The sequence below is a fragment of the Pollachius pollachius genome (genome assembly GCF_949987615.1).
Source record: "Pollachius pollachius genome assembly, chromosome: 15".
Taxonomy (NCBI): domain Eukaryota; kingdom Metazoa; phylum Chordata; class Actinopteri; order Gadiformes; family Gadidae; genus Pollachius; species Pollachius pollachius.
In genome coordinates this window covers 11,329,311-11,357,248 of record NC_136948.1, presented here as the reverse complement: position 1 = coordinate 11,357,248, position 27,938 = coordinate 11,329,311, and the positions used below count along the sequence as shown (strand labels likewise).

The 27,938-nt window shown below is 50.1% G+C and overlaps 1 protein-coding gene across 1 annotated transcript; it reads right to left on the bottom strand.

The window, feature by feature from the left end:
• Positions 1 to 8: 8 nt before the first annotated feature.
• Positions 9 to 27,938, bottom strand: evla (Enah/Vasp-like a). The gene is given in 15 exon segments (XM_079752677.1): positions 9 to 924; positions 1,245 to 1,302; positions 1,391 to 1,448; positions 1,545 to 1,605; positions 1,698 to 1,731; positions 1,901 to 1,928; positions 2,373 to 2,491; positions 2,803 to 3,053; positions 3,964 to 5,014; positions 5,016 to 5,047; positions 6,426 to 6,487; positions 7,341 to 7,401; positions 12,625 to 12,808; positions 14,274 to 14,442; positions 27,735 to 27,938. Coding segments are annotated over 15 exon segments (2,229 nt in total). The 5' UTR covers positions 27,758 to 27,938; the 3' UTR covers positions 9 to 886.

The following is a 27,938-nucleotide window of genomic DNA, read 5'->3' as shown; positions in this document are numbered from 1 at the left end:
ACCTGATTCCACCTGATTCCACCCGACGCCTGGATCACACTGGAGCAAGACTGGACTGGAAAGGGAGATCCAGTTATTCAGGTTTTATTGTTGACCTGGACGCAGGGGATTATCTAAAGACCCATTTCTGGATCAAATGAGAAACTCACCTGCATGGCACCCAACATTTTTTGAGTAGGATAGAAACACATGTCAATATGAACAAGGCCATCGCCAGGGTTTGAAAACCGGAGAGGTGCGTCTGAAACACTTTGTCTGCCTGTATTGTGCTTTTTGTTCCTTTAAGGTTTGACTAGGGGACAACTAAATAGAAACAGTTGAAAATATAAAAGGCTGACAAAGTATGTGCAAGGGTGGTTTCTCCTACAATGTCAATCAAATTATCATTGTCATTAATTGCAACATCATCATCATCATCATCATCATCATCATCATCATCATCACAGCATTTTTAAATAAAACAGTAAAAACTTAGAAAAATGTTTGTGTTTTTTCTTATGACTGAAAAGAATAGCGTTGCGACCCTGGGCTGACGGAGTCTCTCGGTCTCTCGCGGAGCACGTGACAAAACCAAACTCAGTGCGAGTGTCAGACCGCCACCGTATTCCCCCTCTCAGCCAAGTCCTTCCGCACACACCTGCACATCCCTCACACGTTTCACTTCCCTCTCCCTCGATGTCCTCTCGTCTCGTCGCTCTGTTTCCACTGCTTCCTCATACCTCTGTTCTGCGGCAGATTGAGAAATGTTTGGCGCAGCATTTCTGTAACTTCCATCACGGCTCATTGACTGTTCAACATGGCGTCACAGAAACATGGCGGGAAACATTCCTGAGGTCTGTGACTGTCTGTCGATCCTCTGGCTCCTCCCACTGGTGTTCAGGAGACACTAGGACGTGCTGATTCTGCCAATCTCTTGTCTAATGGCTGCAGGAGACAGGATACAAGATGGCTGGATTGAAGGATAGACAATCTTGGGATTCTCAACGCTACACTGCTCTGGTTATCACAAAACATTACTTACATTGCTAGACTTTTCTTACACTTAAACAATATGTGGACAATCAATAAACGTTGAATTCCTTGAAGAGCTGGCGATGGAGTCAAATCGCAGAGGGTAGGTTTTAGAGCACTTTCAGAATTAATGTAGAGGCCATTCAGAAGAGCAATTTCTTGTTATTGAAATAAGTGACATGAGCTGCAATATGAAGTTGGGTAGAGCGTTGGGTACTGAAGTATTTTCTCACCATTGATGATCTCATCTTTAACTTTATGCAATTCACGTACGACTTCATCCAGGATCTCCTGCAGAGAAAGAGCTCAGCGTTAGTTCTCTGGTAGACATCATGTCAGCCAAAGAGATGAGGAGGAGTGAAAGTGTGCACCACCGGACCTGCTTCATTCTGTCGAACTCTGTGTCTGCTTCACTGGAGCTGCCGACAGGCCTCACTCTATAACACAAGACACACCAGACCTATGAGGACCCATCAGCTCACCGCGGGGGGCCTAGGGTACAAAGCGATGGAGCGCTCTCACGCCCTACTGACCTAGACACCAGCGAGGAGCGCTCAGCCGAGTTAGACCGCTCCCACGGCTTCTTCAGGGCATCTGATGAGAGGAGAGAGGGAAGATCAGCGTCAAATGTACATGTCGGATGCGTGTGTGCGGATGAGGTGTTTCTCCAACGGACGGTTCTGTACCTGTAGAATTCTGTCCGCGACCGCCAGAGTCGTCCTGTAGAACAGAAGAAGATGAGAACCAAACAGTTCCAGCGATCAATAACCTTAATGTGTGCTCTTCTACAGCCAGGAATCTGGTAACATTAGCCTGTTCGCGCGATGATTCTAAGTCTCCGTTTACCAAGACAGGAAGAGGAGAACTATTCCGATAGACAGATACTCACTTCATCAGGTTTCTCTGATGCTTTCCGCCTGAGAGAAGACAAATCAGACACAAGAATTCAATCATGGATTTAGGATCAGAAAAAGTAAGGAGAACATTTAACACGGTCCATAGAACTAACACGGTCCATAGATAACATCACAACAACAACACATCTAGCAGGCATATTACACTTTAAACAGCTACCGTTGTTCAAGATACTTCATCTGTATAGAGAAAGGGGCATCCTCAGGAAACAAACCACAATGGTAAGTGTACCACCGATGACCGTTCTATCTCCTCAAATCCTTCTTTAATAAACCAAATGAAAAACTAATTTATAGTGAGGGGTTTCATGCATATCTGGAAGGTTCACAAAGCATAGGGTGACTAATAGTTACAACTACATAGTTACAACTACATTTCTCATGTGGCTCTCTCCCAGCAGTTTAAGCGTGTGAGTGATGCACGGCCGTGGGGTCTCCTGTCCTCACCTCCGAGCCAGCAGGGCGTTCATCTCCTGCATCAGCCCCTCCCCTCCACCCCCGCTGCCGCCGCTGGAGCGGTTGGAGTCGCTCCGGGAGCCGCCCGACCCCGGGGGGCTGCTCTCATCCTAAGGGGGGAGACGAGATCCACACGGTTGGTCTCCCGCGACCGGCGCTCAAGGCTCAGAGCAGGGCCTCCGACGGGGCCGTGTTTACTGTGCACCTGCGGTGTTTGCCTCGGGAGACGCACGCTGCATTACACCCATGAGCACGCTGTGTGAGTGCGGTTTGGCTTCCTTCCCAGGGATCCATAAATGTTATCTTATCTCAGAGGGTGTTCTCTCTATGGGTTTTCTCCCATAAGAACAAAGGTACCTCAAGGGGGGGGGGGGTGTAGGGGCCCGAGTGCGTGCCAGGGGCCCGCCAGTGTGATACTCACGCGCTGTACTTTACGTAGTTTGGCGCCGGCCAGGGCGGCGGCGAGCCCCGCGGGCTGCATGAGCCCGGGCGGGCCCCCAGGAGGGCCCCCGCCGGCGGGCAGTGGAGGGGGCATGGGCGGGGGCCCCGCCATGGGAGGGGGCCCCGGAGGAGGCGGAGGAGGCGGCGGTCCGGCCATGGGCGGTAGGACGGGGGCCGGAGGGGGGGCGACGGACAGCATGGACGACGGGTGACCTGCGGAGACAGGGGGACCTGGGAGCGGTAGAGTTAGGAACGTTAATGAGGAAGACTAATGGACCAATAGGCGGGCTGGGGGTCCTCTCTGCGCCCAGGGTGCTGACGTGGGGCCACTCATTCACCTGGAGAACACGGGGAGATCTAAGGAGCGAGGCTTCGGAAACACCGCTCCCTGGGAGGAATGGCTTTGTTATGTAAACAGGTGGGAGCAGGTTAGTCATTCATCAGCGGCGATAAGGTCAGAGGTATTTTATGGCGTTATACTCTTCAGGGTTTGCCTTTACAGAATGCATAAATCTGTCTCACAGTAATCGGGAAAAACTTAAATCTACTCAAACGAGTCTTCTAATCTGTTCATTCTGTCAGATGAGACATGACATTATTAATCTACGCTCAGATCGCCTTCCTCTTTAAAATGGTATGAGCGCATTGGGTCACAATTTGGATTCATTTTAATATGCAAAAGATTCAATATGTTTTATGTTTGTATTCATAGCAGGAAACCTTCCTGGGCTTTTCAAGAAAATGTGAATTTCTGTTATAAAGAACCTGCCCTCATGTCATCATCAAATCTATGAATAAGTTATTCTAATATGTTTGACCATCATAGCGATGGACAACGTAAAGTAAGCACAGTTCAGATTTGTTATGAAGCCAATTCTCTCCGGCTAATCTATCTTCATTCTTGTGTGTCACTACGGCTGGAGGGATTCACCAGGACACGTGGTTGACTGATCTGGGAGTTGTTGTTACGTTTCTGCAGGGCATGAAGAAGAGAATGGGGCTGCCTCTAGCACCAGGTTCACAATATGCTCATGCTGAAAGACACAGCTGCTAGCGACACACACAAACACACACACACACACACATAACATCATACTGCAGAGTCTCCTTCCTCCGCTCTCTCTGCTCTCCTCATACTTACTGCTGCGGGCCCCTGGGGCCTGCTGGGGCACCGGGGAGGGGGCCTTCTTGGGCGAGCCCCCGTCAGACACGTAAGTGTAAGAGGGGGGTGAGGAGGAGGAGGAGGGGGGCAGAGCCTGCTGCTGGTAAACCTGCTGCTGCTGCTGGTACAGCTGCTGCTGTTGATGGTACATCTGCTGCTGCTGCTGTTGTAGCTGATGTTGTTGTTGTTGTTGTTGCTGCTGTTGTTGTTGTTGTTGTTGCTGCTGTTGTTGTTGCATTTGCTGTTGAGGATGGAAGCTGGAGGGGTACTGGCCAGGGGGCGGGGCCTGAGGAGGCGGGGCCTGAGGGGGCGGGGCTTGGGCCGGAGAGCCAGTCAGGGGCGGCATGGGCACGGCCTCACAGTAGTGCGGGGTGACGGGCAGGTGGTGGGAGTGGGGGGAGTAGTACTCCTCGGGCAGGCCGTTGGACTGGGGGGTCAGGTGCTGGGCGTACTGCTGGGAGGCCAGGCTGGTGTCGATGGGGGGGGGCTTGGGCCTGGAGCTCAGCGGGGGCAGCGGCAGGACCACCGGGGGGGTGGGCTGCGGGGGCGGGGCCTGCTTCCCGGGCATGGCCATCATGACCGGGGGGGACTGGGCGGGGGACTGGGCGGCCTGCATCTGAGCGTACATGTGGGACATGTGCGAGGCGGACCAGGTGCCATGTTTGGGCGGGAGGACGATCTCCTGTTGCTGTTGATACAGCTGTTGTTGTTGTTGCTGTTGTTGTTGTTGTTGTTGTTGGTGGTGCAAGTGGCGGGCGATGGTGGGGGGGGACAGGGGGATCTGGCGGACCTGCCGGCCCTGGGTGCCGACCCCGCCCTGGACGGGGGAGAAGGCGGAGGCCAGGGAAGTGGAGAGCTGGGAGGACAGCTGCCCCTGGTCCCTGGAGGCCTCCCTCTCCTGGGAGGGAGAGGAGGAGGCGGAGGAGCAGGGGGGGGAGGAGGAGGAGGAGGCCACGCGCACGTAGGAGGGTGGCAGGGTGCTAGCCCTGTAGTGTCTGTACCCGGGCGGAGTGTCAGGGTGGGAGGGGGGGGGTGGCGACTTTATATTGGAGAGTGGAGACGACTGTGACAGAGAGAGAGGGAGAGAGACAGAGAGAGAGAGAGAGAGAGAGAGAGAGAGAGAGAGAGAGAGAGAGAGAGAGAAAGTGAAAGTGTAAGTGAAAGAGAAAAAGCGAGCGCGCGAGAGAGAAGGAAAGGAGCGAGAGAGAGAGAACGAGAGAGCGTGAGAGAGCGAAAGGAGTGAGAGAGCGCGAGGCAGCGAGAGCGAGAGAGGAGTGAGTGTGAGAGAAATAGAGAGAGCGAGAATGATAGGAGGGAGAGAGAGAGAGGCAGAGAGGCAGAGAGGGAGAGAGAGAGAGAGAGAGAGAGAGAGAAACAACACAGACACAGAGATACAGACGTGGAGGAGCAGGACGGACAAGGAGGAGGAGGGCAACAAACAAAGAAAAAACAAAAGAAAAGAGAGCAAAACATGAGACGGATGAGAAGCAACCCACTGAGCAACCGAGCAAGTAAAAAGATGAGAGAAATCAGGAGCAATCAAAAGAACCCAAACATCGGAACGAAAAAGAAGAAGCAAAACGCAACATGACTGAGCCATGACTGAGAAAGCATGTAGCATGTAGCATGTAGCATGTTCCCCCCCTCCCCAACGGTAGCTGGGGGCAGCGGATGGCAGTAAGGCATGTTGCAGGGTGCAGGCGGTAGGGTGAAGGTGGAGGAGGTGGAAGAGGGCTTCAACCTGTGTGCAGGTTTGAAGGGGGGGGGGGGGGGGGGGGGGGGAAGAGTGGGTATATTTGAAATTTCCGGTCAAAGGGAGGAGGGGGGGGGGGCACACAGGCAGGGAGGAGCAGGACCGTGGAGGGAGGCACCGCCGGTGCCGGGTTCAATCTACGTCGGACTACATGGGGCATTGCATTGTGGGGGATGGTTGTGGTTACTATGGGGTATGTTTAGCCTCTAGTATTAGTACAGGGATCTGTTTAGTGGTTTAGTCCTCGCTTAGCTGATGCGTTTATCCACCTTAGAGAGAGTTTTAGACACATGCCGTTTAGGAGCAGGTAGGGAGCACGGCATCTCGCTCCGGGACATCTACAGATAGGCTGCGGACATCAGGGGATCGAACCCGGGACCATTCAGTTCAGGACCCACCGCGCTGTCCCCCTCACCTCGGGACAGCAGTGGATCGGCCCGTCAGCCACAGAGGAAACATGTCAACGTGCGGCCAGCCGAGGCGTTCGCTGACACCTGCACTGCGGTGGATGTTTGGTTTGCAAAAGCGTCGGGCCTCCCAGGCGACCCGCCCTCAGACCTCAAACCAGTCCGCCCGTATCCAAAGCAGGGTGTGCTGCGTCCTGAGTGTGTGTTTGTGTGCAGGTAGAGCCTGACTGGTTGAGTGAGTGTGTGTTTAACAAGGTGCGAGTCTATTTGTTTAGGCTCACCTGATCCTGACGTCCTGCGCTCTCTCTCCTTGTGTGCCTGCATCTGGTGCTGCTCCATCATCCTGCAACACGCAGAGGAACACACAGGGGACGGGGATCAGGGACGGACCCCGACCCCCCTCAGGGCCACACCCCCCAGGTTCAGACCCCTCAGCGCCAGACCCGACCAGTCTGTCCCTTCCAGCTGGGAACAGTGCACAGCTGACTGGGAGTCTACAGTACATCTTACTAGTACCAGTCTACATTTTTGTGGTACCAGTGTACAGCTGACTGGTATCAATGCACAGCTGACTGGTACCAGTGCAATGCTGACTGGTACCAGTGCTCCGCTGACTGTTGTGCACCGCTGATGGGTACCAGTGTAGAGCTGACTTGGACTAGTATATTGAAGGGAGCAGTAGCCGAAGATAATTCATAACCACATTTGTTTTTATCCTCACACAATACATAGGGCTTGGGTTCATGTAAAGAAATAAGATAGGTAACGTCAGAGAGAAGAAGGTAGCAGGAATGCTTCAGGTGTTCCTCCAAACCTCGGGGTCTCTCTCAGGGGAAACAAACTTGGGAAAAGAAGAGGGGAGACTCTGGCCTCAAGCAAGGTGATTATAATCACTATGAAGTAGGTCTGCACTTCAAAAGCCATCAATGAGGCTTCCATTGGCGGTACAGTATAATATGTACCTAGCAGCCCACTCATTTATCATTTTCCTCATAGTTTTCCAAGTTATGTAACGTTGAAGTGGAAGTCGAGCCAGTGTTCCAGGGTTGGGATCAACTGATTTGATCTGAAAGTTTTGCGAGTGTTTTTGGAGTGTTCAGGAATGTTTTGGGAGTGTTTTGGGAGTGTTTTGGGAGTGTTTTGGGAGTGTTGTGGGAGTTTTTTGGGAGTGTTTTCAACATGGCAGCAGAACTCACCTCCTTTGTGCCTCGCTGTCCTCCGAGGACGGACCATTCTGCCTCTGGACCTGAACAGGACCTGGAAGAAACACAACAGGAAATGACAGTAAGAACAGGAAAACCATGACCTATCAACGCCTATAATCCCATATGTCAATACGAGAAGAACTCTGACTTCAGAAAAGAAGAAACTGCAGTAGCTCATCCATCCTTTTATAGTGGAGGATTTGATCATTTTGCTTCTGATATTGAACTTGAGGATCAGAATCAGGCCAGGAAGGAGCTGCTCCTGTAATGGAAACAGATCAACCCATTAGCCTTTAGCTGTGGGTGGGCAGGGCCTGTCCTATCGGGGTGATAAGGAGAAGAGGTTGGTTACTGAGGCGTCTGATCAGACTCTACCTGACAACCGTGATATACCACTCAAGGTAACAACAGGTGTTGCTATCTAGATGAGGTGGGCTATGATAAAAGCCCTCCCTCCTTCCCCATACATACTCTGTGAGTGAGCTCAGCGTACACACACGTGACTTAATGCTCCATAAACCTGTTGCAGCGAACCAGAAACAGTTATATATAAAGTCATATGACTTGTAGTAACTGTCACTTGTAAAGTGTGGTTCGGCGGTCGATGTTGGCTTTAACGTGGAAGATCAGAACACAGAATAATACATTAGAGGACCTCCTGAGCGCTTCAAAGACCTGTTTGTTATCAGCGTGACCGCCGGCCCTCACACAACCGCTCACTGAGAAGACTGACAGCATGGACCCTCTGCATGGTAACTGTCCAACCTATCAGAGGCAAGAAGCTCCTTCCAATGTGATTCATTAATACTACAAACATTGGTTAGGCTCCCTTTACAGAGGATACATCTGTCACTATCATGCACCTTTTGCGGATCCCATAGACGCACACACACATAAGTGTGTGTGTGTGTGTGTGTGTGTGTGTGTGTGTGTGTGTGTGTGTGTGTGTGTGTGTGTGTGTGTGTGTGTGTGTGTGTGTGTGGGAGCGGGACTTAGAAGCCACAGAAGCGCAGCTGACTGCAGCCAGCTGACTGCAGCCAGTACCTCCGGACCACCCACCCCCCCCCCCCGCTGGGTTCCTCAATAAGAATCCTATTCTGAGCCCCGCCAGAGCACCAGAGTACCAGCCATTAAAAGGCAGCGGCGCAGCGGGGAAGGGAGCGCACCCGAGGGTGATGTTTCCACTGTGTCTCGGGGGGACTGGGGGCAGTCAACAGGAAGCAACCGGATGCTAAAGCCCACGGCCGTTAGACTGCAGTTAAAGTTCTGCACTGTCTAAGAACTCCTTTTTAAACGATGGTGTGAAGAGGTAAATCACGGTGTATGGACTGGTTAAGTGCTAGTTTACCAGTTAGTCAAAACACAGGGGGAGCAGAGTGTAGAGGGCCTGTGTGACGGGTAATCACACTGGAAACCGGTGTGTGTGTGTGTGTGTGTGTGTGTGTGTGTGTGTGTGTGTGTGTGTGTGTGTGTGTGTGTGGGTGTGTGTGCGGTGCGTGTGTGTGTGTGTGCGGTGCGTGTGTGTCAGTGATTAATCCTCGGAGCAATTCATTGTGTGGACTGAATGTTTCCCTTTCACTGCTATTAGAAGGGCTGGGTGGGTGAAGTCAGCCAGACGCGGTGACACGGTGATTGCTTGTTTACCTCACTCTCTGATCCCTGCTTGTGTTGCGGGGGTGATTAAAGGCTCAGCTGCCAGAGCAACACGGGGATGGTGTGTCACATGATGACACATGTCAACACTTCCCTAGCTCTGTAACAGCCTCCATCTTGGAACAGAGGAGGAATGACTGAAAAAACGCAAACCGTCACAAGTCTGTTTGTGCGGGTCGTCGGGGGCGGGGGGGGGGGGGGGGGGGGGGGGGGGGGGGGGGGGGGGGGGACGCGACCTCCGCTCTAGAGAGATAAGGGCCCCTGGGGGCCTTGGAGACAGGTTTGACAGACCCTCTGTTCTCCCTGTTTGCCGGCAACAGCAGAACACTCGCCCTGAGCGACGGTCAACAGTGGAGACAATGGAGATCACGGAGTGTTTGTGCCGTGTACACACACACCCACCGGCCCACAGAGACACACCCTCCATCTACACACACCGAAGTCCCCAGGATACCACCGGACCCCGGTCACGACTCCGGCCCGGCCCTGACTAGGGATACGTTTCCCTCATTATCTGCTAAAGCACCTGTTTGAGGTGGCTGAGCGGACCCCCTGTGCCACCTGCCGGTCCTAACGAGGCAGACTTCAACGGCCAATTATCCACCTCTGCTGCGCCAGGCATTTGAACGTGTAGAAATATGTGCGTGTGTGAGTGTGTGAGTGTGTGCGCGTGTGTGAATGTGAGTATGTGTTTGGGTAGGGGGGTGTTAGCCAGTTGTTGCCACGGGGACGGTAGGAAGACAAGGGCTTTACACATAAGTGCAATGTTTGTGTGTGTGTGTGTGTCTGTAAGGGGGGTTCAAATGTGTGTGTATCTGTGTGTCTGTTTTTGTCTGTGTGTGTGTTTCTGTCTGTCTGCCTGCATGCGTGTGTATGTGTGTGTGTGTGTGTGTGTGTGTGTGTGTTTCTGTCTGTGTGTGTGTTTCTGTCTGTGTGTGTGTTTTTGTCATCGTGGTGTATGTGTTTCTGTCTGTGTGTGTTTCTGTCTGTGTGTGTGTGTGTGTGTGTGTGTGTGTGTGTGTGTGTGTGTTTCCGTCTGTCTGTGCGTCTTCCTCTCTTAGTGTGTGTCTGTGTGGGTGTAATTGCATGTGCATGCTTGCGTGTGTGCGTGTAAGGTGGGGGGGTTGAATATTCGTGCATGGGGGCTATGTTTAATCAAGGTGTGTGTGTGTAAGGGGGGTCTTGCCCAACACTGCTGTACTATTTGGAGAGGGCGGAATATGAATCCTCCCCATCCCCCAAACACTCATATTATTAGTAACAATGTTCCCTGTTTGATTTATCATTTTAAAATCCTTTTCTAACGACACGTTCCCAACAGGTCTCTATGGTAACCAGGGCTCCATCCCCACGCAGAGCAGTAGAACACACAACCTTCCTCTTCATTCTGTGACAGCTTGAACAATGACACTTCGATGGGGTCTCCCTGAAGGCAGAAACATCCCAAAGCCTACGACACTGCGCGTGAACCCTGTAGTTACCCAGAATGCCCTACTGCTGACCTAAGAACATGTGAAGACGGCGGACGCTCTGAGCCTCTGCTCTGCCTACTCACTGAGGAGGATGATGGCCGAGGAGACCCTGCGGAGACTTCCGGAGGCTGCGTCCAGAGCCGGCATCGCTAGACCAGGTACCTCCTGAGATCAGCCGCCTCAGTGAGAGGGTCCCGGTTACCACGGCTACGGGACACACAACCCACCCTGAGGTTGGCCTGGAGGACGGTGGGCTCGCTGCGGAGAACGGAGGTCCGCTATCCCAAGACCGGAGAGCTTTGTGCGAGGGGGGGCCATGATCTCAGGGCCAAATGCAGCCAGACTGGGGGGGGGGGTGGGTAAGACCAGACCGCTCCCTGGCATTTTAGACAGAGCTGCCCACCAATAGGAAAGCTACAAAAATGGACTGGATGACACCAGAGAGACACAAATATTACCCAGAAGTTCCCTGCAAGCGCGCACACACACACACACACACACACACACACACACACACACACACAACCACAGACACACACTATAAGTAGACTGTAACCAGAGCCAATTAGAAAATATTTGGTAGACCAAGAGTTGGGTTGAGTGTCTAATAGAGTTACGGTCTAACATAATTTATAGTAACCACCCATGTCCACCCCCTGACACTGCACATGATCACACACAGCTCCTAGTTTAGTTCAACAGCTGCTATTGCTGACCCGAGTTTTAATCAAACTCGGATTAGCAATATAAAAAAATCTAAGTACAATATGAGGTTCTTTATGAAGTCATAAGTGGTTATGGTCTCTCCTTTCACCTACAAAATGTTTATATGCTTTGCTTGAAAAGAAAAAAGAACAATGATGCTGCAGTAAGCACAAATCACCACCAGAGGGCAGCAGGCCTCAGCTCAGAAGATGATATGATACTGCATTCTGAAAAGAAGACGTCTCATTGACCATTTCTGACAGATAGTCGCATAGAGTTAGAGTCTGAAACGCAGGCCTGCGCCCACACACAGGATCAGGGGGAGGCTCGGCCGTGGCAGGTGGAGGACCAAAGCTTACTCGGTCAGAAGTGGGGGCTACTGACTCGATGGATATGACCGTCATTACACGCTTACATAACTTTAAAATATTACTTCCTCCACTGTTACATATTATAGTTATTGTCAAGGGATATATATTAATCACAAAGGTGAGCGGTACATACAGCCCCTACTAACCCCTACTTGAAATGAATTGAATTGCAGTACTATACGGTGAAATTTAATATATTGCATATATATATATATATATATATATATATATATATATATATATATATATATAGAGTGTCATTGTACATATATATGTTTGGATGGTGTGTGTGGCATCCACTCTGAGATCAATACCATAGACACAAACAGAGGTCAGAGGTAAAGACAGGCAGGCCTCCTTTGGAAAGAAGGCAGGAGTCATTTTGCCTGTATGTAAAGTCATGTGGATTTGACTAAAACCCTTCAACAATGAAAAGTGTTTGTACTGCGGTGGGCTGAGGGTGTGGATCCGTCTACCACAACACTGACCGTCGATCAACACTCTGCAGGGGGTCTCCTCATCACATCGCACAGGCCCTGGCTACATGTCCCTCAAAACTAAGAAATAAATATCTCTAGCTCGTAAAATACTTTGGGGAACATTAACACATGCGCTAAGCTAACGTTATTCAAGCTAGTAATGTGTTCAAAATGTTTAGTCCCACATTGAGCCCAAATAAACAGAATTATTATTCCAGTACTGTATTAAGTACCGTAGTAAGTACTACTTGTTACCATTTTCCGTCATACTTTTCGGACACACGCCGGACACTGCTGTCGCGTGTCCAGCGACAGCAGGAATGTGTTTTTTTTATCCCACGTTTGGTAGAGCTAGATCCATTGTCTTGTTACGTTTCTATTCTGGAATAAGACATGTAGTGCACCAGTAAAGCGTACCACTGGTCCAGAGGTACCAGCGTTATCACTGGTCCAGTGGTACCAGCGTTATCACTGGTCCAGAGGTACCAGCGTTATCACTGGTCCAGTGGTACCAGCGTTATCACTGGTCCAGTGGTACAAGCGTTATCACTGGTCCAGTGGTACCAGCGTTATCAGCGTTGTGAGCCCTGGTTACCTCCTCCCCCGTCCGGCGAGCTCAGCACATTGAGGGCGAACAGCATGGCGTTGGAGAAGGTGGTGGCCTCCTCCTTGCTGGCGAAGTTCAGGCCGTACACCTGGCGTGCGTCCCTCCACTGGTGGAAGGTGGGCGTGGCCTGGTTGTACTTGAGGCCTTTGACGATGGAGTAATTGATGACCACCTGAAACGGAGACGGGGGGGGGTCCATGAGACGATCTGCAGCCCTATGGCCCAACATGGAGTCTGGGTCGTCGTCTCTCATGTTTCATTCAAAATCAAAGCCGTACTGAACTGACACGGTGCTACAAAGTTTAGTGACATACGGACTCACACTCACACACATATACATATTTCATATCTATTTACACTTAGAGAGTTTAATAATGCAATAGCATTTGAATAGTTCAGTGACACCTGAACTTTATGATAAGGTCACGGACATAAATGATTGAGCGAAAGCATTTCCCCAATGTTGCCGTCGCTCTCTCACTTATGTGTCACGCCACGGCATGTTTGGATGTGTGGAGCTCTGTCCGGCCAACGGTAGATATTGATGTCTGTGTCAGAGAGTGTTAATCTTCTAGGACACTAATATATAACGCTATGTACGATGTTGCACATCTCATATCCATCACTCATTATAAGGCTCCGACACAACAACGGTACTAAAAATGTATCAGAAATGGGTCGTAGCCAAGGAGACAACACGCCGCCCTCCTTCCTACAACTCAGTCCAAAACACATTTTTTTCTAAAAACAACGTTCTCCCTTGCGCTTCTTTCTAGTTTGTCCGTTCTGGGCTCCCCACGTTGATACAAAGGGATCAAACTCAGGTAACGAAAACATAACGATTCTTATTTTTATGGGATTATACACAAATTAAAACATACTTCACTATGTCATATAAGTATGTTCCACTAGATGCCACTCAACTTGACAGAGACTGGACCTTTAATGTAAATGAATCACAGCATTGGATGTCTTCAAACTGCGGTGGCTTCAAATTACTGCCTGCTTTGTTTAGAGACGTAAGTAAGCCTGCCGTCTTCCTTTGCTAATCAAATGCAGTCAAATTGTCCCTCAAAGAGTCCTTGTGTTCACTTTTAGGCCACGTACGTACAGTATATGTCAATTTATGTTTAGATGGGGCGGCAGTGGCTCAGGTGGTAAAGTGGGTTAACTCATAACCAGAAGGTTGCTAGTGTGTGTGTCGAGGTGTTCCTGAGCAAGACACCTCGACACACACACTCACCCTAACTACTCCCGAAGAGCTGGCTGTCGCCTTGCATGGTGAACACCGCCGTCGGTTTGTGAATGTGTGTATGAATGTGTGAATGTCAGAAAATAATTGGACAACGCTTTGAGTGGCCACTGTTTAGAGAAGTCCAGTATAAATGCAGTCTTAACCATTTACAAGATGTAGAAACATTTTTCTATAAAAAAATGTTCAGTCTATCCTTGGACACCCAGACACGATGTCAACCATGTTCACCCACAAGGCAGTTCTCTCATCTCCTGTGACTTCTGCCTTGTCTCCTGGGAACAGAGCCTTCTCAAAGTGCTCCGTTCTCAGCGGTGGACATCGGCTCAGAGCTCAGTGCAGTAAAGGAAGCCGACAGAAACCAACACACTGGCCTCTCTTCTACCTGCTGATCCTGCAGCTTGACGCCCACCACCCTGAAGGTGTTGTTGGTGGTATTGTGGTAGATGTTGATGCGGCTGAAGCCCTGCTGGCCTGGCTTGATGGGGACCCACTTCTTGCTGGCATCGTCGTACACCATGACGGAGGCCCTGGCCTGGCAGATGCTCTGCTCACTAGGAGGAGAGGAGGAGAACGAGACACAGGGTTAGGGGAGGAAGGCTTCACATGGTTTGGCTAGCAGGAGCTTTGATCAACAGCGATTTAGAGCACCTAAAAATGAAAAGAAGAAAGTTTCAATTTTGAAAGCTAGAAAAAATAAAATCAAGGAAATGGACGAGTGGTTGAAACGTAAATCCGACAAAGAATCGGTGAAAAAGAAAGCTCATCCAGAAACATCAAAATGTCGTCAGTTTCAGGGAGAATATATTTGAAGTTCAAATTCTGATGATACAAGCTCTTTATGATACGAATGGTACGTTGCGAATCTGAACAGTTATATAGAACCACTGCTGTGTGCCAAGCTGGTGAGATCACGGGGCGAGATAGTGACCACACCTTTTCTCAACGTTATTAGCACAACTAATGACGGTTCCTGAATAAAACCGCATTCACAACAATATGAGTGGATTCACAGGATCCCAACTACCACATCAGCGGGTTGGCTCGTGGGCAGAGAGGAGACCGCCTCCTCTTCATGAAACCACCAGAACTTAATTCCTTTGAGCGAAAATAACAATGTTTCCACTATAGAAATATGACAGCCAGTTCCCAATGAGAGGGTGGGGCAGCCATTTGGAAACCGTGGAAACAAGCCTACTGCAAAAGCCTCAACATTCGGCCACGCCCCGCCCCTTTCCCCGCAGGCCTTTAGTGTGGCGTTCAAGATCCACACCGCTGAGCGTTTTGAGAGCCAGCGACCGCATGGGTGTGTGTGGACCTTCTGGGTAATAACACGGTGGGTAATCACATGGTGTGTGATCAAGTGTCTCATCAACAAACTGATTGAGGGCTACATGCTGAGAAGTGCAGACAGCAAGCAAGCAAGCACGCGCACACACGCACACGCACACACACACACACACACGTCGCTTCTACAAATAACTACAAAGGGAAGTCTTCCCCCTGAACACGAAGAGATAATTTTGGACACTTAATTACAGGGTTCAGTTTAACTGCGATTAACCAAGTTCATCACAGATGAGTTCTCAAAAGGTGCAATTATCCTCCCCGCGAACGGAGCTCAGAGACCATGAGAATGAATTGACAGCGATGGGTTGGAGTTGTGGCTTCCTCACGGTTTTAGCGCCGGAGCAATGTGTTCTCTGCAGGGCTAGCAGCTGCTGGATGGCTAACATCCAAAGCGAGCCTCATGTGAGCCAACACGAGGCTCACTTTGTCGAAGCTGTGAAGTCCTTTACTCATTGTCACCTTCAACACCTCTAGGGGTCAAGCTCCCTGTCAGCCCTCCAGCACCACACACGTTTGGACAGCACCGCGCATGTTGAGCCAGCACCGTGCATGTTGAACCCGCACCGCACGCGTTTAGTCAGCACACTTAGCAAGCACCGCGCACGTTTAGCCAGCACCGCGCACGTTTAGCCAGCACCGCGTATGTTTAGCCAGCACCGCGCACATTTAGCCAGTACCAAGCATGTTAGCCAGCACCGCGCACGTTTAGCCAGCACCGCACTTGTTTAGCCAGCACCGTGCATGTTAGCCAGCACCGCTCATGTTTAGCCAGCACCGTGCACGTAAGGCCAGCACCGCGCATGTTAAGCCAGCACCGCACTTGTTTAGCCAGCACCGCGCATGCTTAGCCAGCAACGCGCATGTTTAGTCAGCACCGTGCACGTTTGGCCAGCACTGCGCATGTTTAGTCAGCACCGTGCACGTTTGGCCAGCACCGCTCATGTTTAGCCAGCACCGTGCACGTTTGGCCAGCACTGTGTATGTTTAGCCAGCGCCGCACACGCCTGGACTCGGTCTGCGACGGGACGTCAGATGCAGAGCCTGCCTATCGCCTGGCGGAGGTCTGCCGAGGTATGCTAGCAGGGTGACGGTTGGGGGGTTTTGTGAGGGTGAGACACAAGTTATTTATACAGATCTTGGTCACGGGGACCCGGTGTCTGTCAACAAGCTTCACTGTTCTATCTTTACATTCGCTGTTCAGAAATGCGAAAGATTCAAGGTCAAAAATAAACCCGACAGACTGACTATCCTCAGCCCAACAAGAAGGCCGTCCGCTCTTATGGCTCCTCTGTGGATAACGCCTCTACATCAGCACGATGGGAACATGAATGTGAACACCATGGAGGGGAGAGATATCATCAGTCCTCCAGGCTGGTCATGGGGGAGAGGGGGAGCGTCTCCAAGGCCCAGAGGACAATGCTAACATTCAAATTATCACAAGTGTTCTCTCCCCGTATCTTGACCTCTCTCCTCCTCCTCCTGTCCCTCCATCTGTACCCCCGGACCCCCCGGTCTGACTCTCGGTCCCAGTGAGTGGTCTTTACCGCCCCGGGTCAGTGACGCCCAGGCTTCACTAAGTGATGATTGGACAGCAAACACGCCTGTCAGCTTGTCATCATGTAAGCTGGGCTAACTTGGTGTAAACGCACCGTCTGCAGATCAGGCCACCATGTTGAGAGGGTTTAGAGCTGCTGTCACCAGCCGCCAGCTACATGCGTTAGTAGCTCGTAGTATAGTAGCTAGTAGCTAGTAGTATGCGTTCCTCTCAAACACGTCCCAAGTGACTGCTCCATATATATATACATTGTTCCTTGGATCGCGATAATATCCCAAAAGACAGTTACAACTTTGATGGAGTAAACCAGGATCTTATTTGACTTTCCCCTCCCCAGTAGACTTCGTTCTATTGAACCAGGCATTTTACTCCGCCAATGGCCCTCTTATGTAATTGAAGAAATGTTATAAACACTGACCCCAGAATATTGGTCTGCCGTTTATCATTACATTGCATAAAACCATCAGCCCACAGAATCTGCTGTACTCGGAAAGGTCAGGGGGTAGAAACGATCCAAGAACTTAGGAACTGATACAGGATGTCTAAAACGTGTTCATTCTACATGACGGTTGAATGCCTGTTTAGGTAAACACCATGGTCTTCCCTATTCAATGCAAAATGGATTTATAGGAAGCCTCAAAATCGGCCAGAGGAGCCACATCACTAAACTAGTATTTCATACTGCTTCAGGGGAATATTTTGTGCTCTTTGAGCTGGCCTGAAGTATTGAATGCATATCATGTTACCATGACAAGCTGCCTTTGAAGCAGGAACAGCGTATTGTGGCTATATCATCTGACTGTAAGCTGAGAAGATTCAAAATCCATATCTTCTTGGCTGTCAGAAGAAGAATACATCAGTATTATTTGCTCATATTTCAGAGGAAAGGGGTCATATTTCAAAGTGCTACAGTCCTGCTGTAGAGGTTCAGTCGTGGTAAGGATCTACTGATGGAACGTTTTTTCCAAAGTCTCCAAAACCACACGACAGATCTTCACAAGTGAGACCATCGTCACCACAGTCTGATGGCTCTTCTTACAAAAACAAGCCCTATTTCTGGACTGGTTTGGGGGCACAGAGCACCTAAAACAAGCCCTATTTCTGGACTGGTTTGGGGGTACAGAGTTACTAAAACAAGCCCTATTCCTGGACCAGTTTGGGGGGTAATAAGCCAGCATGCTCCAGCTGCCACGGTAACCGTCTCCCTCCAGTATCAGGGAGAGCACTTTGACATGAGGCACATACTCCACTGACATTGCTTATTCAACACATGGGGAGATGAAGAGCGCACGTTGCTACCCTTGTGGCCCTCAGTCGGGCCTGAACCATGGGCCACAGACATTTCTTTTCTGCTCTGTTCACCCGAGAACACCTCAAGTAGATCTGGCCTAAGATAAGGTCAGCTCTGTTCAATTAAATGCCACGGAAAGCTCCATAGACACAACTGCTGCTTGAAACCAGGTTAAGGTTGCGTCAAAAGTGCTTAGTGTCTTTGAAGGCTCAAATAGGGATATAAAAATGTAATAAACTGCATTGAAGAACACCAAGGCTTGTTTTGTACCATGGCATCACTGCAGAGGGTAGGGGTAGGGTCTCTGAGTGCTACCTGAGAAGATGGACAGAGGCTCCGCTCCATAGGTCAAAAAATAACCTCCTAACCTGACAGCTGGTTCAGCTCATAAAACCCCACGCCCCGAGGCTCACACTGGGGCCTTACCGGCCAGACCGACTGGTGAACTGTGAACAGTGGACGGGGAGGAGAGGGAGGCAGGGGGAGGAGAGGGAGACAGGGGGAGGTAAAGTGACTACTGGCTTGTAGTCAGGACCCAACATGGGGCCGTACACTGAGAAGGTCAGGCTTTAGGATGGGATCACATGGCTGAATGGAGACCTGCGTGCCGGAGGGGTTCCGCCTCGCAACTCCCCCTTTCAGCAAAAATAAAGACGCAGTCGGCGTCCAACATTAAATGGAAAATGCATCTGGCTAATATCATCATCCTGTTTTCAACGCCATCTCCGTCCTATAGAAGACTGCAGACTGCAGAGACGTGTTTAAAGATGCATGGCAGCCCCCCTCTGCCCTCCCCTTGAATAAGAGAGGAAAGATTGTAGGTTACAACCGCATGAGACATGCACACATAATTACACATCAGCTTCCAGACCTTAAGGATCACCGCTCCTCCATCATAACATTGAGGACTCAAGGGATGCTGATGGGATATTATTTATGCCATATATCTCTGAAATAAATAGTGTTAAAAACCTGAAAGTGTTCAATGTCATCAGGCTATAATATCTTACCTGAAACAACAGGTTAGCAAAAACAAATAGAGCAAATCACCATGCATTAAAAGTGCTGTTTGCAGGGTTTTTACATTCATAAATCACTTTAAATTACCGTGATATGAACACGTTGTAATTTAGCTGAGAAACATTCCGACTCGATCCATGGCTCAGAAAAGCCTGTGGCGTCTAAGTGGAGATAATGGCTCTTCTTTCATAACCATTTCATTTTTACAATGTTTATTCATGATTATAACCAACATTAGGTTTTGATTAACTCACAGAGCTCGCGATAAGCTCACTGCAGGCGCTAGATGGAGCAGGCTGCACTTCACTTACCGGCCAGAGGGATCAGTAAGTGAGCACGTCTGAATCTTTCACAAAGTGCCTTTAACATACAAACACCTGTGAAATGAATAAAAAAGTGCCTTCATAAACATCTTTAGAATAACAATAGTATAACAAACAACAGAATGTAGCATAAATTTGGGATAGCTACAAAAAGTACAGCTATGTTTTAATCAATACATGGTTAACATACAGTGAAGAGGGGTAGCGTGGACAGTTTGAAGGGGTGATTGATTTCATGTTGTACTCATCTGACCTGGTATGTTGGGGAGGTAATGATTTCCTGGGACTGAACCAGGGCAATGGGTGATGTGAGCGGCCCGGGACCGGCCCAAAGACACAGTGTGAATATGGGTTAGGAGAAGGAGTGTGAGGAAGAGAGGAGACCTGAGGAGAGGTTCTGCTGCGTAAGCACTTACCTCCAGGCTGGTAGGCCAGGAGGAGAAAGGAGCACACACACACACACACACACACACACACACACACACACACACACACACACACACACACACACACACACACACACACACACACACACACACACACACAGTGTGTTTTCTCCATCAGCAAAATCCATTAGCAGAATCTTCAGTGCTGGAGGCTCTTGTTTTGACCTGATGCATAAGCGCACGTGCGTGTGTGTGTGTGTGAGCCTGTGTGTGCGTGTGTACAGTGTTGTAAGTTCTACTCAGTGAGCGCGTGTGTGTGAGCGTGTGCGTGTGTACAGTGTTGCAAGTTCTACTCCGTTGAATCCACGGTATTTTATTGTATATCTCTTGGCAATGCCTTCATGCAAACCAAACAGGACATTCGTAAGATGTACTTCAGAGAGCACCTGAGCCACAGAAGTGAATCACCACGTGTCTCTGAGGTCAAACATGTTGGCCAACACTAAGAAACCGTTCCAGCTGTGCATGTTACATTCTTCATGATGCATACATCATCACACCATCACACACATCTCTCAGATGCTGATTCATTCGGAAATTGTCAGGGGATTCAATAGTGTAAACTGAATTAGCTTCCAATGTAGGATCCTGGCTCTGTAGGGCTGAGCCTGGGAGGCACCCAGCTGAGGTCTGGGGATGATGGGGCTGCAGGGGGCTGTGATGGCTATATAGATGGCACCCCGGGGGCGGCACGCCCCGGTTGCCACGGTAATTGTTTACCCTTTCTAGTGGCCCACAGAGCAGGCCTGCTGTGAGGCGGGCCTGCTCAGGGTCATGTGATGAGCTGAACAGCTACTGTGACACCGCGGCGCAGAAAGCTGCATGAAGCTTTGCGTGCATCTGCATACTGCTGCGACAACCGACAACTAAACATGAATCAAGACGAAGCGAGCGGTGACAAAGGACCTCTTGTTGGAGGAAGTGAGAGTCGTATTGAAGTGCACCAAAAATACACATACAGTTAGCTTTCATCATCTTTTACAGCCATAATAACTCGCATGACTCCTCCCTATTTTGCCCGGTAATACCAACTTCCTGTTCTAGGAAAATGGGAACACCATATAATATACACATCCCAAAATAAAGGCGAGTTATTTTTAGCTGGATTTCAATTCAAAGATGCGTGCACAAACTTGCACTTGCATTCTCACAAATTAACGCTAAACCCACACACAGTGGAAGCCTGTGCCTGGGCATGTACGTGTGTGTGTGTGTGTGTGTGTGTGTGTGTGTGTGTGCGCTTAGGGGGCAATGGGTCCAGACTCTACCTGGATTAGAGGCCGAGCCGGGCAGACACGTCATCATTACCTCACCGGTCTTAAATGTAGCTGAACTGGATTTAACTCTCGCCAGCTAATCAGCTCCACGGGGAAAAGACGGTTCAGACACAGTGCGAGCCAAGCAGCGCGGCGGACAGGAACTAACTAAAAACAGCGCAGGCCCACTAAGCACTGTGACCAGGAGGACAACCTCTCTACTCCTACAAGACAGCAGTGGGAGGACTGGTGCAGTGGGAGGTCTGGTGCAGTGAGGGGTTGGCAGTGGGAGGTGTGGTGCAGTGAGGGGTTAGCAGTGGGAGGTGTGGTGCAGTGAGGGGTTGGCAGTGGGGGGTGTGGTGCAGTGAGGGGTTAGCAGTGGGGGGTGTGGTGCAGTGAGGGGTTAGCAGTGGGGGGTGTGGTGCAGTGAGGGGTTGGCAGTGGGGGGTGTGGTGCAGTGAGGGGTTGGCAGTGGGGGGTGTGGTGCAGTGAGGGGTTAGCAGTGGGGGGTGTGGTGCAGTGAGGGGTTAGCAGTGGGGGGTGTGGTGCAGTGAGGGGTTGGCAGTGGGAGGTGTGGTGCAGTGAGGGGTTGGCAGTGGGGGGTGTGGTGCAGTGAGGGGTTGGCAGTGGGAGGTGTGGTGCAGTGAGGGGTTGGCAGTGGGAGGTGTGGTGCAGTGAGGGGTTGGCAGTGGGGGGTGTGGTGCAGTGAGGGGTTGGCAGTGGGAGGTGTGGTGCAGTGAGGGGTTAGCAGTGGGGGGTGTGGTGCAGTGAGGGGTTGGCAGTGGGAAGTGTGGTGCAGTGAGGGGTTAGCAGTGGGGGGTGTGGTGCAGTGAGGGGTTAGCAGTGGGGGGTGTGGTGCAGTGAGGGGTTAGCAGTGGGGGGTGTGGTGCAGTGAGGGGTTGGCAGTGGGGGGTGTGGTGCAGTGAGGGGTTGGCAGTGGGAGGTGTGGTGCAGTGAGGGGTTAGCAGTGGGGGGTGTGGTGCAGTGAGGGGTTGGCAGTGGGGGGTGTGGTGCAGTGAGGGGTTAGCAGTGGGGGGTGTGGTGCAGTGAGGGGTTAGCAGTGGGAGGTGTGGTGCAGTGATGAAGACCGCTGTGGGGCTTGATGTGAACAGTGAGGGTTGAGTCGGGCTGTGCGTGTGATGAAGCCCTGTGACCAGGAGCCCCAGAGAAGGAATACTTTATTAGTGTTTCCGACAGTGAGGCGTTTGTTCATACGATGAATGGTTGGAGCGTGAGCCCGGGGCGGGTGGCCGTAGCGCCCTGCTGACGAGGCCAGAGGCCCCAAGCAAACAGCGAGACGCAAGAACCAAGAGGCAGGACACCGTAGGGCTGATGCCTCTCACCGGAGATCATATCAGGGCATTACTGTACATCATAGAAGAATGCAGCTTAGAAATAGCAATATATATCCAACATTCCCCACTTTTCAAACTATAAATCTGAGCGCTGAAAGCTTCAAAGAGTCACGGATACGGCTCAGATTTGATATAATCTGCATCCCGCCCTGTTTCCCTTCACCTCTGACTTTAGGACTTTAGGTCCGGGATTCCGCTGTGCTGTGAGAGGCCCTCTGCCTCCTGGATGGATTACAATAGAAACGACAGTAGAAGCACCGCGCTGTACAGGCCAGGATGGAGCCGCCATTGCAGTAGGTCCTCCGAATAGCATTAATAGCGTCCCACTCAAGGTCTTATGTTCTCAGTGCCCTGCGTGTGGCGGGCCGGTCACTCGATCTAATGTCCCGTTAGAAGGGTTGTCAGCGAGTCACTTCGGCAGCAAACGTTAAGCTGTATTCCACTACTACCACTTTAATTCCATTTCCTATAGATTCAGATATATCTTAATCTGCCACCCAGACGAGAGGTCTATTATCAGACCTTCAAATGGGCCAGAGGCTATTTTTTACCAAACAGGGTATGGAATATATTTAAAGGTTGAATAGACTGTGTTTCTAAAGCGCTTTTCTAACCAGTGGCCACTCAAAGCGCTTTACAGTATTGCCTAGCATTCACCCATTCATGCAAACATTCACACACTGACGGCGATGTCAACCACGCACGGCGACAGCCAGCTCGGCGGGAGCAGTTAGGGTGAGGCGTCTTGCTCAGGGACACCTCCACACTCTCAGGTGGAGCTGGGGATTGAACTAGTAACCTTCCGGTTACCAGCCAACCCGCTCTGCCTCCTGAGGCACATCCCGCCCTTATATTATATATATTTTAATTAAGTCTGCCCCAAAATGTTCCATTTAAAGGTGGTTGTATGATATTTTGTAGGATTTTACACTATTATTTTGTACTATGTTAGGATATTACCCATGCCAAACACCTCACAGGATCCTAGTTTCACACAAAACCCAAACATCCAACCAAATGTACGGTCTGAAAGCGTTTTATCTTTTCCTCTCTCCTCAAGAGTCAAGTGCATCTGCCAGTAGAGGCCAAGTGAGTGTGGGGCTCTAATGGGATAAAGAGCAGGATCAGCTGGCACAGAAAAAACGTACTCCCCATAATGTACAGATAAACCTTCATTGTCCTTCATTTTACATCACCGGGTAGTAACTGTTGACAAGATGGCTATCGAGGTCAGCTGACCCCAAAGCCCTGAGAGAGAGAGAGAGAGAGAGAGAGAGAGAGAGAGAGAGAGAGAGAGAGAGAGAGAGAGAGAGAGAGAGAGAGAGAGAGAGAGAGAGAGAGAGAGAGAGAGAGAGAGAGAGAGAGAGAGAGAGAGAGAGAGAGAGAGAGAGAGAGAGAAGTGGACCGAAAGGTTATGGTTTTTGCCAGAAGCCAAGTTCTCATTGAAAGTTTAGTGAATAAAGCACGTAAAGGAGGAAGCCTGCCTATTCAAAGCATACACAATACATGGAGCTCTGCGTGTTTAGAATACGATCATAACGCAAGGTGCTGAGTGAAGGCTTCATACATCAGGCTATTTTTATCAGCTGCATCCTCTGAAGGTCTGAACGAAGAGCAGCTCACTGGAAGCACTGCAAAGAACTTTGAACGTTTAATATCCTGTCACTCCGACGGGCCCGCCATGGGACAGAGTGGTACACTGAATAGAGAACACGTGAACTGTACACATCCGCGTGCGCACACACACACACACACACACACACACCCACACACACACACAAAAAACATTTATGTATACATTTAACACACAATTCCTCATGCAAACAACAGTTTCTCTTTCTTCGATTAAGATAAGTATGAGATAACATCTGTGATTTAGTTGTGTGATTTGGCCTGTGGATTACCTGTCACACACACGGAAATATCAGCGTGAAATTCATCACAGACACAAAGAGATGTAGTGAACCTTCTGAGAGGGAGACTCAGACTCAGACCAGAGATGGACACACATCAACCAAGATAGGTTCGGTTCATAATCAGGGTACTATCGTCCATTCACAGCCCCTGTAATAACACAACTTTTACCAAGAGGACACGCACATGAACACACAACACACACACACACACACACACACACACACGCAAACCCACACACACAGACAAACATACTTGGCTGACCAACCTGGCAGAGTTGTTATGAGTGTAGAACAGTCCAGAGTCGCTGACACTCTGTGGGAGGCAGTATCGAAGCGATTGCAGATGATGCACATCCATGTTTAAAGAACAAAGAAAACACCCAGAGCTGAGAGACGATCACCGGCAGTCCCTTCTTGTTCTGCTACACTGTCGGGCCGCTCGCAAAATCACCAGCCATTAGAAAATATAATCCTCCAGACAGAAGCCCAGTGAATCGTTCAAGAGTGACGACCCAACAAAAGAACCCAGAAAAACCTGGGGAAATAAAACCGTTGGTATCCACTTTAGATTGTAACAGGATCCGCTCCTCTAAGAGAGTGGGGAGTTTGATTTAAAGTGCATGTCTTGCACTTTATGGGAGAAAGAGACTGGGAGATCCGCTCATCTACCCGGAAACAAAGGACTGACAGAGATGAAGTCATTGACCGGTCTGCTATCTGTCTGCATGACAGATGAGCGTGTATTACCGTGTGTGTGTGTGTGTGTGTGTGTGTTTGTGTGTGTGTGTGTGTAATATTGTTAGCCCCCTAAGGGAGATTACCTCATAGCTTCCAAAATCAAGCCCTGCCCCCCAACAACATTCTACTACACACCAACATATGTGCAATACACACACTGTTCACACAACCACAGAGAAACACACCCTATGAAACAATAAATGGACCGATAGCTGCAGTTAACAGAGTAGGGGGGCAGGAATCAGGGTTCATGCCGCCCCCCCGCCCCCCCTTCAACTCGGCTGCCAGCTGTTGCCATGGTCACCCAGAGTTAAGCAGGGTTTGCCCTGATGAAAAGTGGGGTGCACTGTAATCTGGTCGTATAGATTAGGGTGCCAGCCAGACCGGGGGGTGAGAACGGAAAATGTGTTTGCGTGTGTGTGTGTGTGTGTGTGAGAGAAATAGCCACCGGTGTCCACAGTGCAAAGTTAAAGCTAATTTCGGCTAAATCTGCTAAATCCTTCCCCGCAGTGGGATGCTAATTCAGACGGCGTTGGTTTGATCAACTGATCCAATAAAAACAAGTTCAGCCTTTTAAGGATTACACCCAAAGACACACACACACACACACACTCTTCCGAGCATCCAAAACACCAGGGTCAGGTTTTGGATTCTGACACGTGCGTTTGTGTTAAAGTACAAGACTCAGTAGAACCAAACGGCGCTGAAAGCAGGCGGCTGTGAGTGATTGCCACTGTGAGGCTCCTAGTCAGCAGAACTAGGCTTATAGCGGGCTTCAGTAAACAGCCATTTAGTGTACAAGACTCCTGACATGTGCCAACGAGATTTATCATTAGCCAGCGTGTGATTCTGGCTCCGCCAGAGAGGCGATAGCCTGAGCATGCTCGTCCTGTCCCAGCCCAGGGCTTTCCCCCTCTATGACCGTGGCGTATACTGCCTGATGCTCAGGGGTTAGAACCATTCAAACATCCAGGTTCAGAAATCACATCCAAATTTAGAATATAAAAAAGGTTTAAGCCCCTTGGAATATTCTAGGTCAGATAATATTGATCAGAAATGTGTGATGGAACAATGTGTGATGCATCCATCTATTATGGATCCTTGGAATGATTCCCTGGCCAAACGTTTAAAATGATTGGGTCAGCTCGGGAGTTCTGGCACAACGGACAGCTTGTCTAATAAAATATGTAGAAGACCAGGCCCTGATTTCCAACATCTCGTATACTTTTCATTGAGATGTAAGTAAAGGGACCAGATCCACTCTGTGTTGTACATCAGTTCACTGAATAAAGGACTGCCTATGGAGCCGTAGCTCCATGCTATAGTTTGTTTTCAATAGCTGGCCTGCAGCCCAGGGGCGGGTCGTTACGGTCCCATATGGTACGACCTGCCCCCCCCCCCCACACACACTCCTCCCCTCCACCACTTTAATCCGGATCTGTGTGGACTCTGTAGACCACCATACCGCAGGCAGTCCCCCGCCTCCCCCCCCGTCCCCAGAGTATCGACACGCTGCGCTTAGAGGGGGGCAGCATGACCCGGTGCTGCTGGCTGAGCGGGGGTCAGGGTACGAGGAGGCGGGTCCAGCTCACAATGATGTTACCTGTCAATCAGGGCATTGATCACTCTGGTCGTAATCTATGATTTGTTTGGTTGATAAAATGTCCTAAATCACAAATGTTTGTGACCAGTTACCAGACAAGGCGTTGAAGCAAAACAACATTTTTCACTTTGTCTTCTGAACCAGAGGAGAGAAAACAAATATTAGCTAAGTGGAGGAATGCTGGATGAAGGAGACTAAGTGGTTCTCCCAGAACAGGAACCATGACAACACTGTTTACCACCAGAGCTTCCAGGGTGGGAAATACAGAGAGAGTTTAACACTGGATTACCATAGCATGAATCAGTATCATCCTTTGATGCGGCCTACTGTACTTTATCCTGAAGCACATCTGAATCGGACTGCCAGCGAATCAACATGTCCCGCTCACTAATCTGACAAGTCCACATTACCTCGAAACCCCGGATCTGTGCTGGAGAGTCCATGCTGCCATTCACAGATTAGCTTCCTCTCCCTCTCCCTCTCTCTCTCTCTCTCTCTCTCTCTCTCTCTCTCGATGGCCGATCCAGAGCAGCTGAACGGACACACTGACAGACAAGCTCGTTCATTATTTAACCAATCCACCAACAGCTGGCCAGCGAGAGATTTGTGGGAAAGCAAGAGATGGAGAGAGAAAGTAAATCTCTCTCTCTCTAGATAGAAACTTAAGTCAAAGATGACCAAGTCGGAGACTGAACACACACAGACACACAGACACAGACACACACACACACACAGCTAAACATCTAAACATGGCTCCGCTGTGTGGTGAGAACAAGCTTTAAACAGAGCCTGGAGACTCAGAAACCCTGGCAGGAGACGCAGGAACATAGCTTTCTCCTCGCTCGCCCCACCACCACCACCACCACACTTTCCACAGCCCATTGCCTTCTATTTCATAGAATTTAGATGCGCAGAGAGGAAGGGAGCGGGGGCGAGAGAGCGAGAGTCAGGGAACAGGGAGAGACAGTCCAGAACACGAGAGCGGCTCCTTACCCAAAGTCATCCAGGGAGTACATGTTGCCCTCCGCTCCGCTCGCTCTCCAGGAGTTTAGGTAACAGCTGATTGACGGCTCCGTCAGATGGAAGCCAGAAGGTGTGATTATGGAGGAGAGGCATTAGCGAGGGCGGAGACAGCAGAATGCATCGCGTTCAGCTCCCGTTAAGCACAAGGGGAAATATTATCCTCTTTTCCTCACA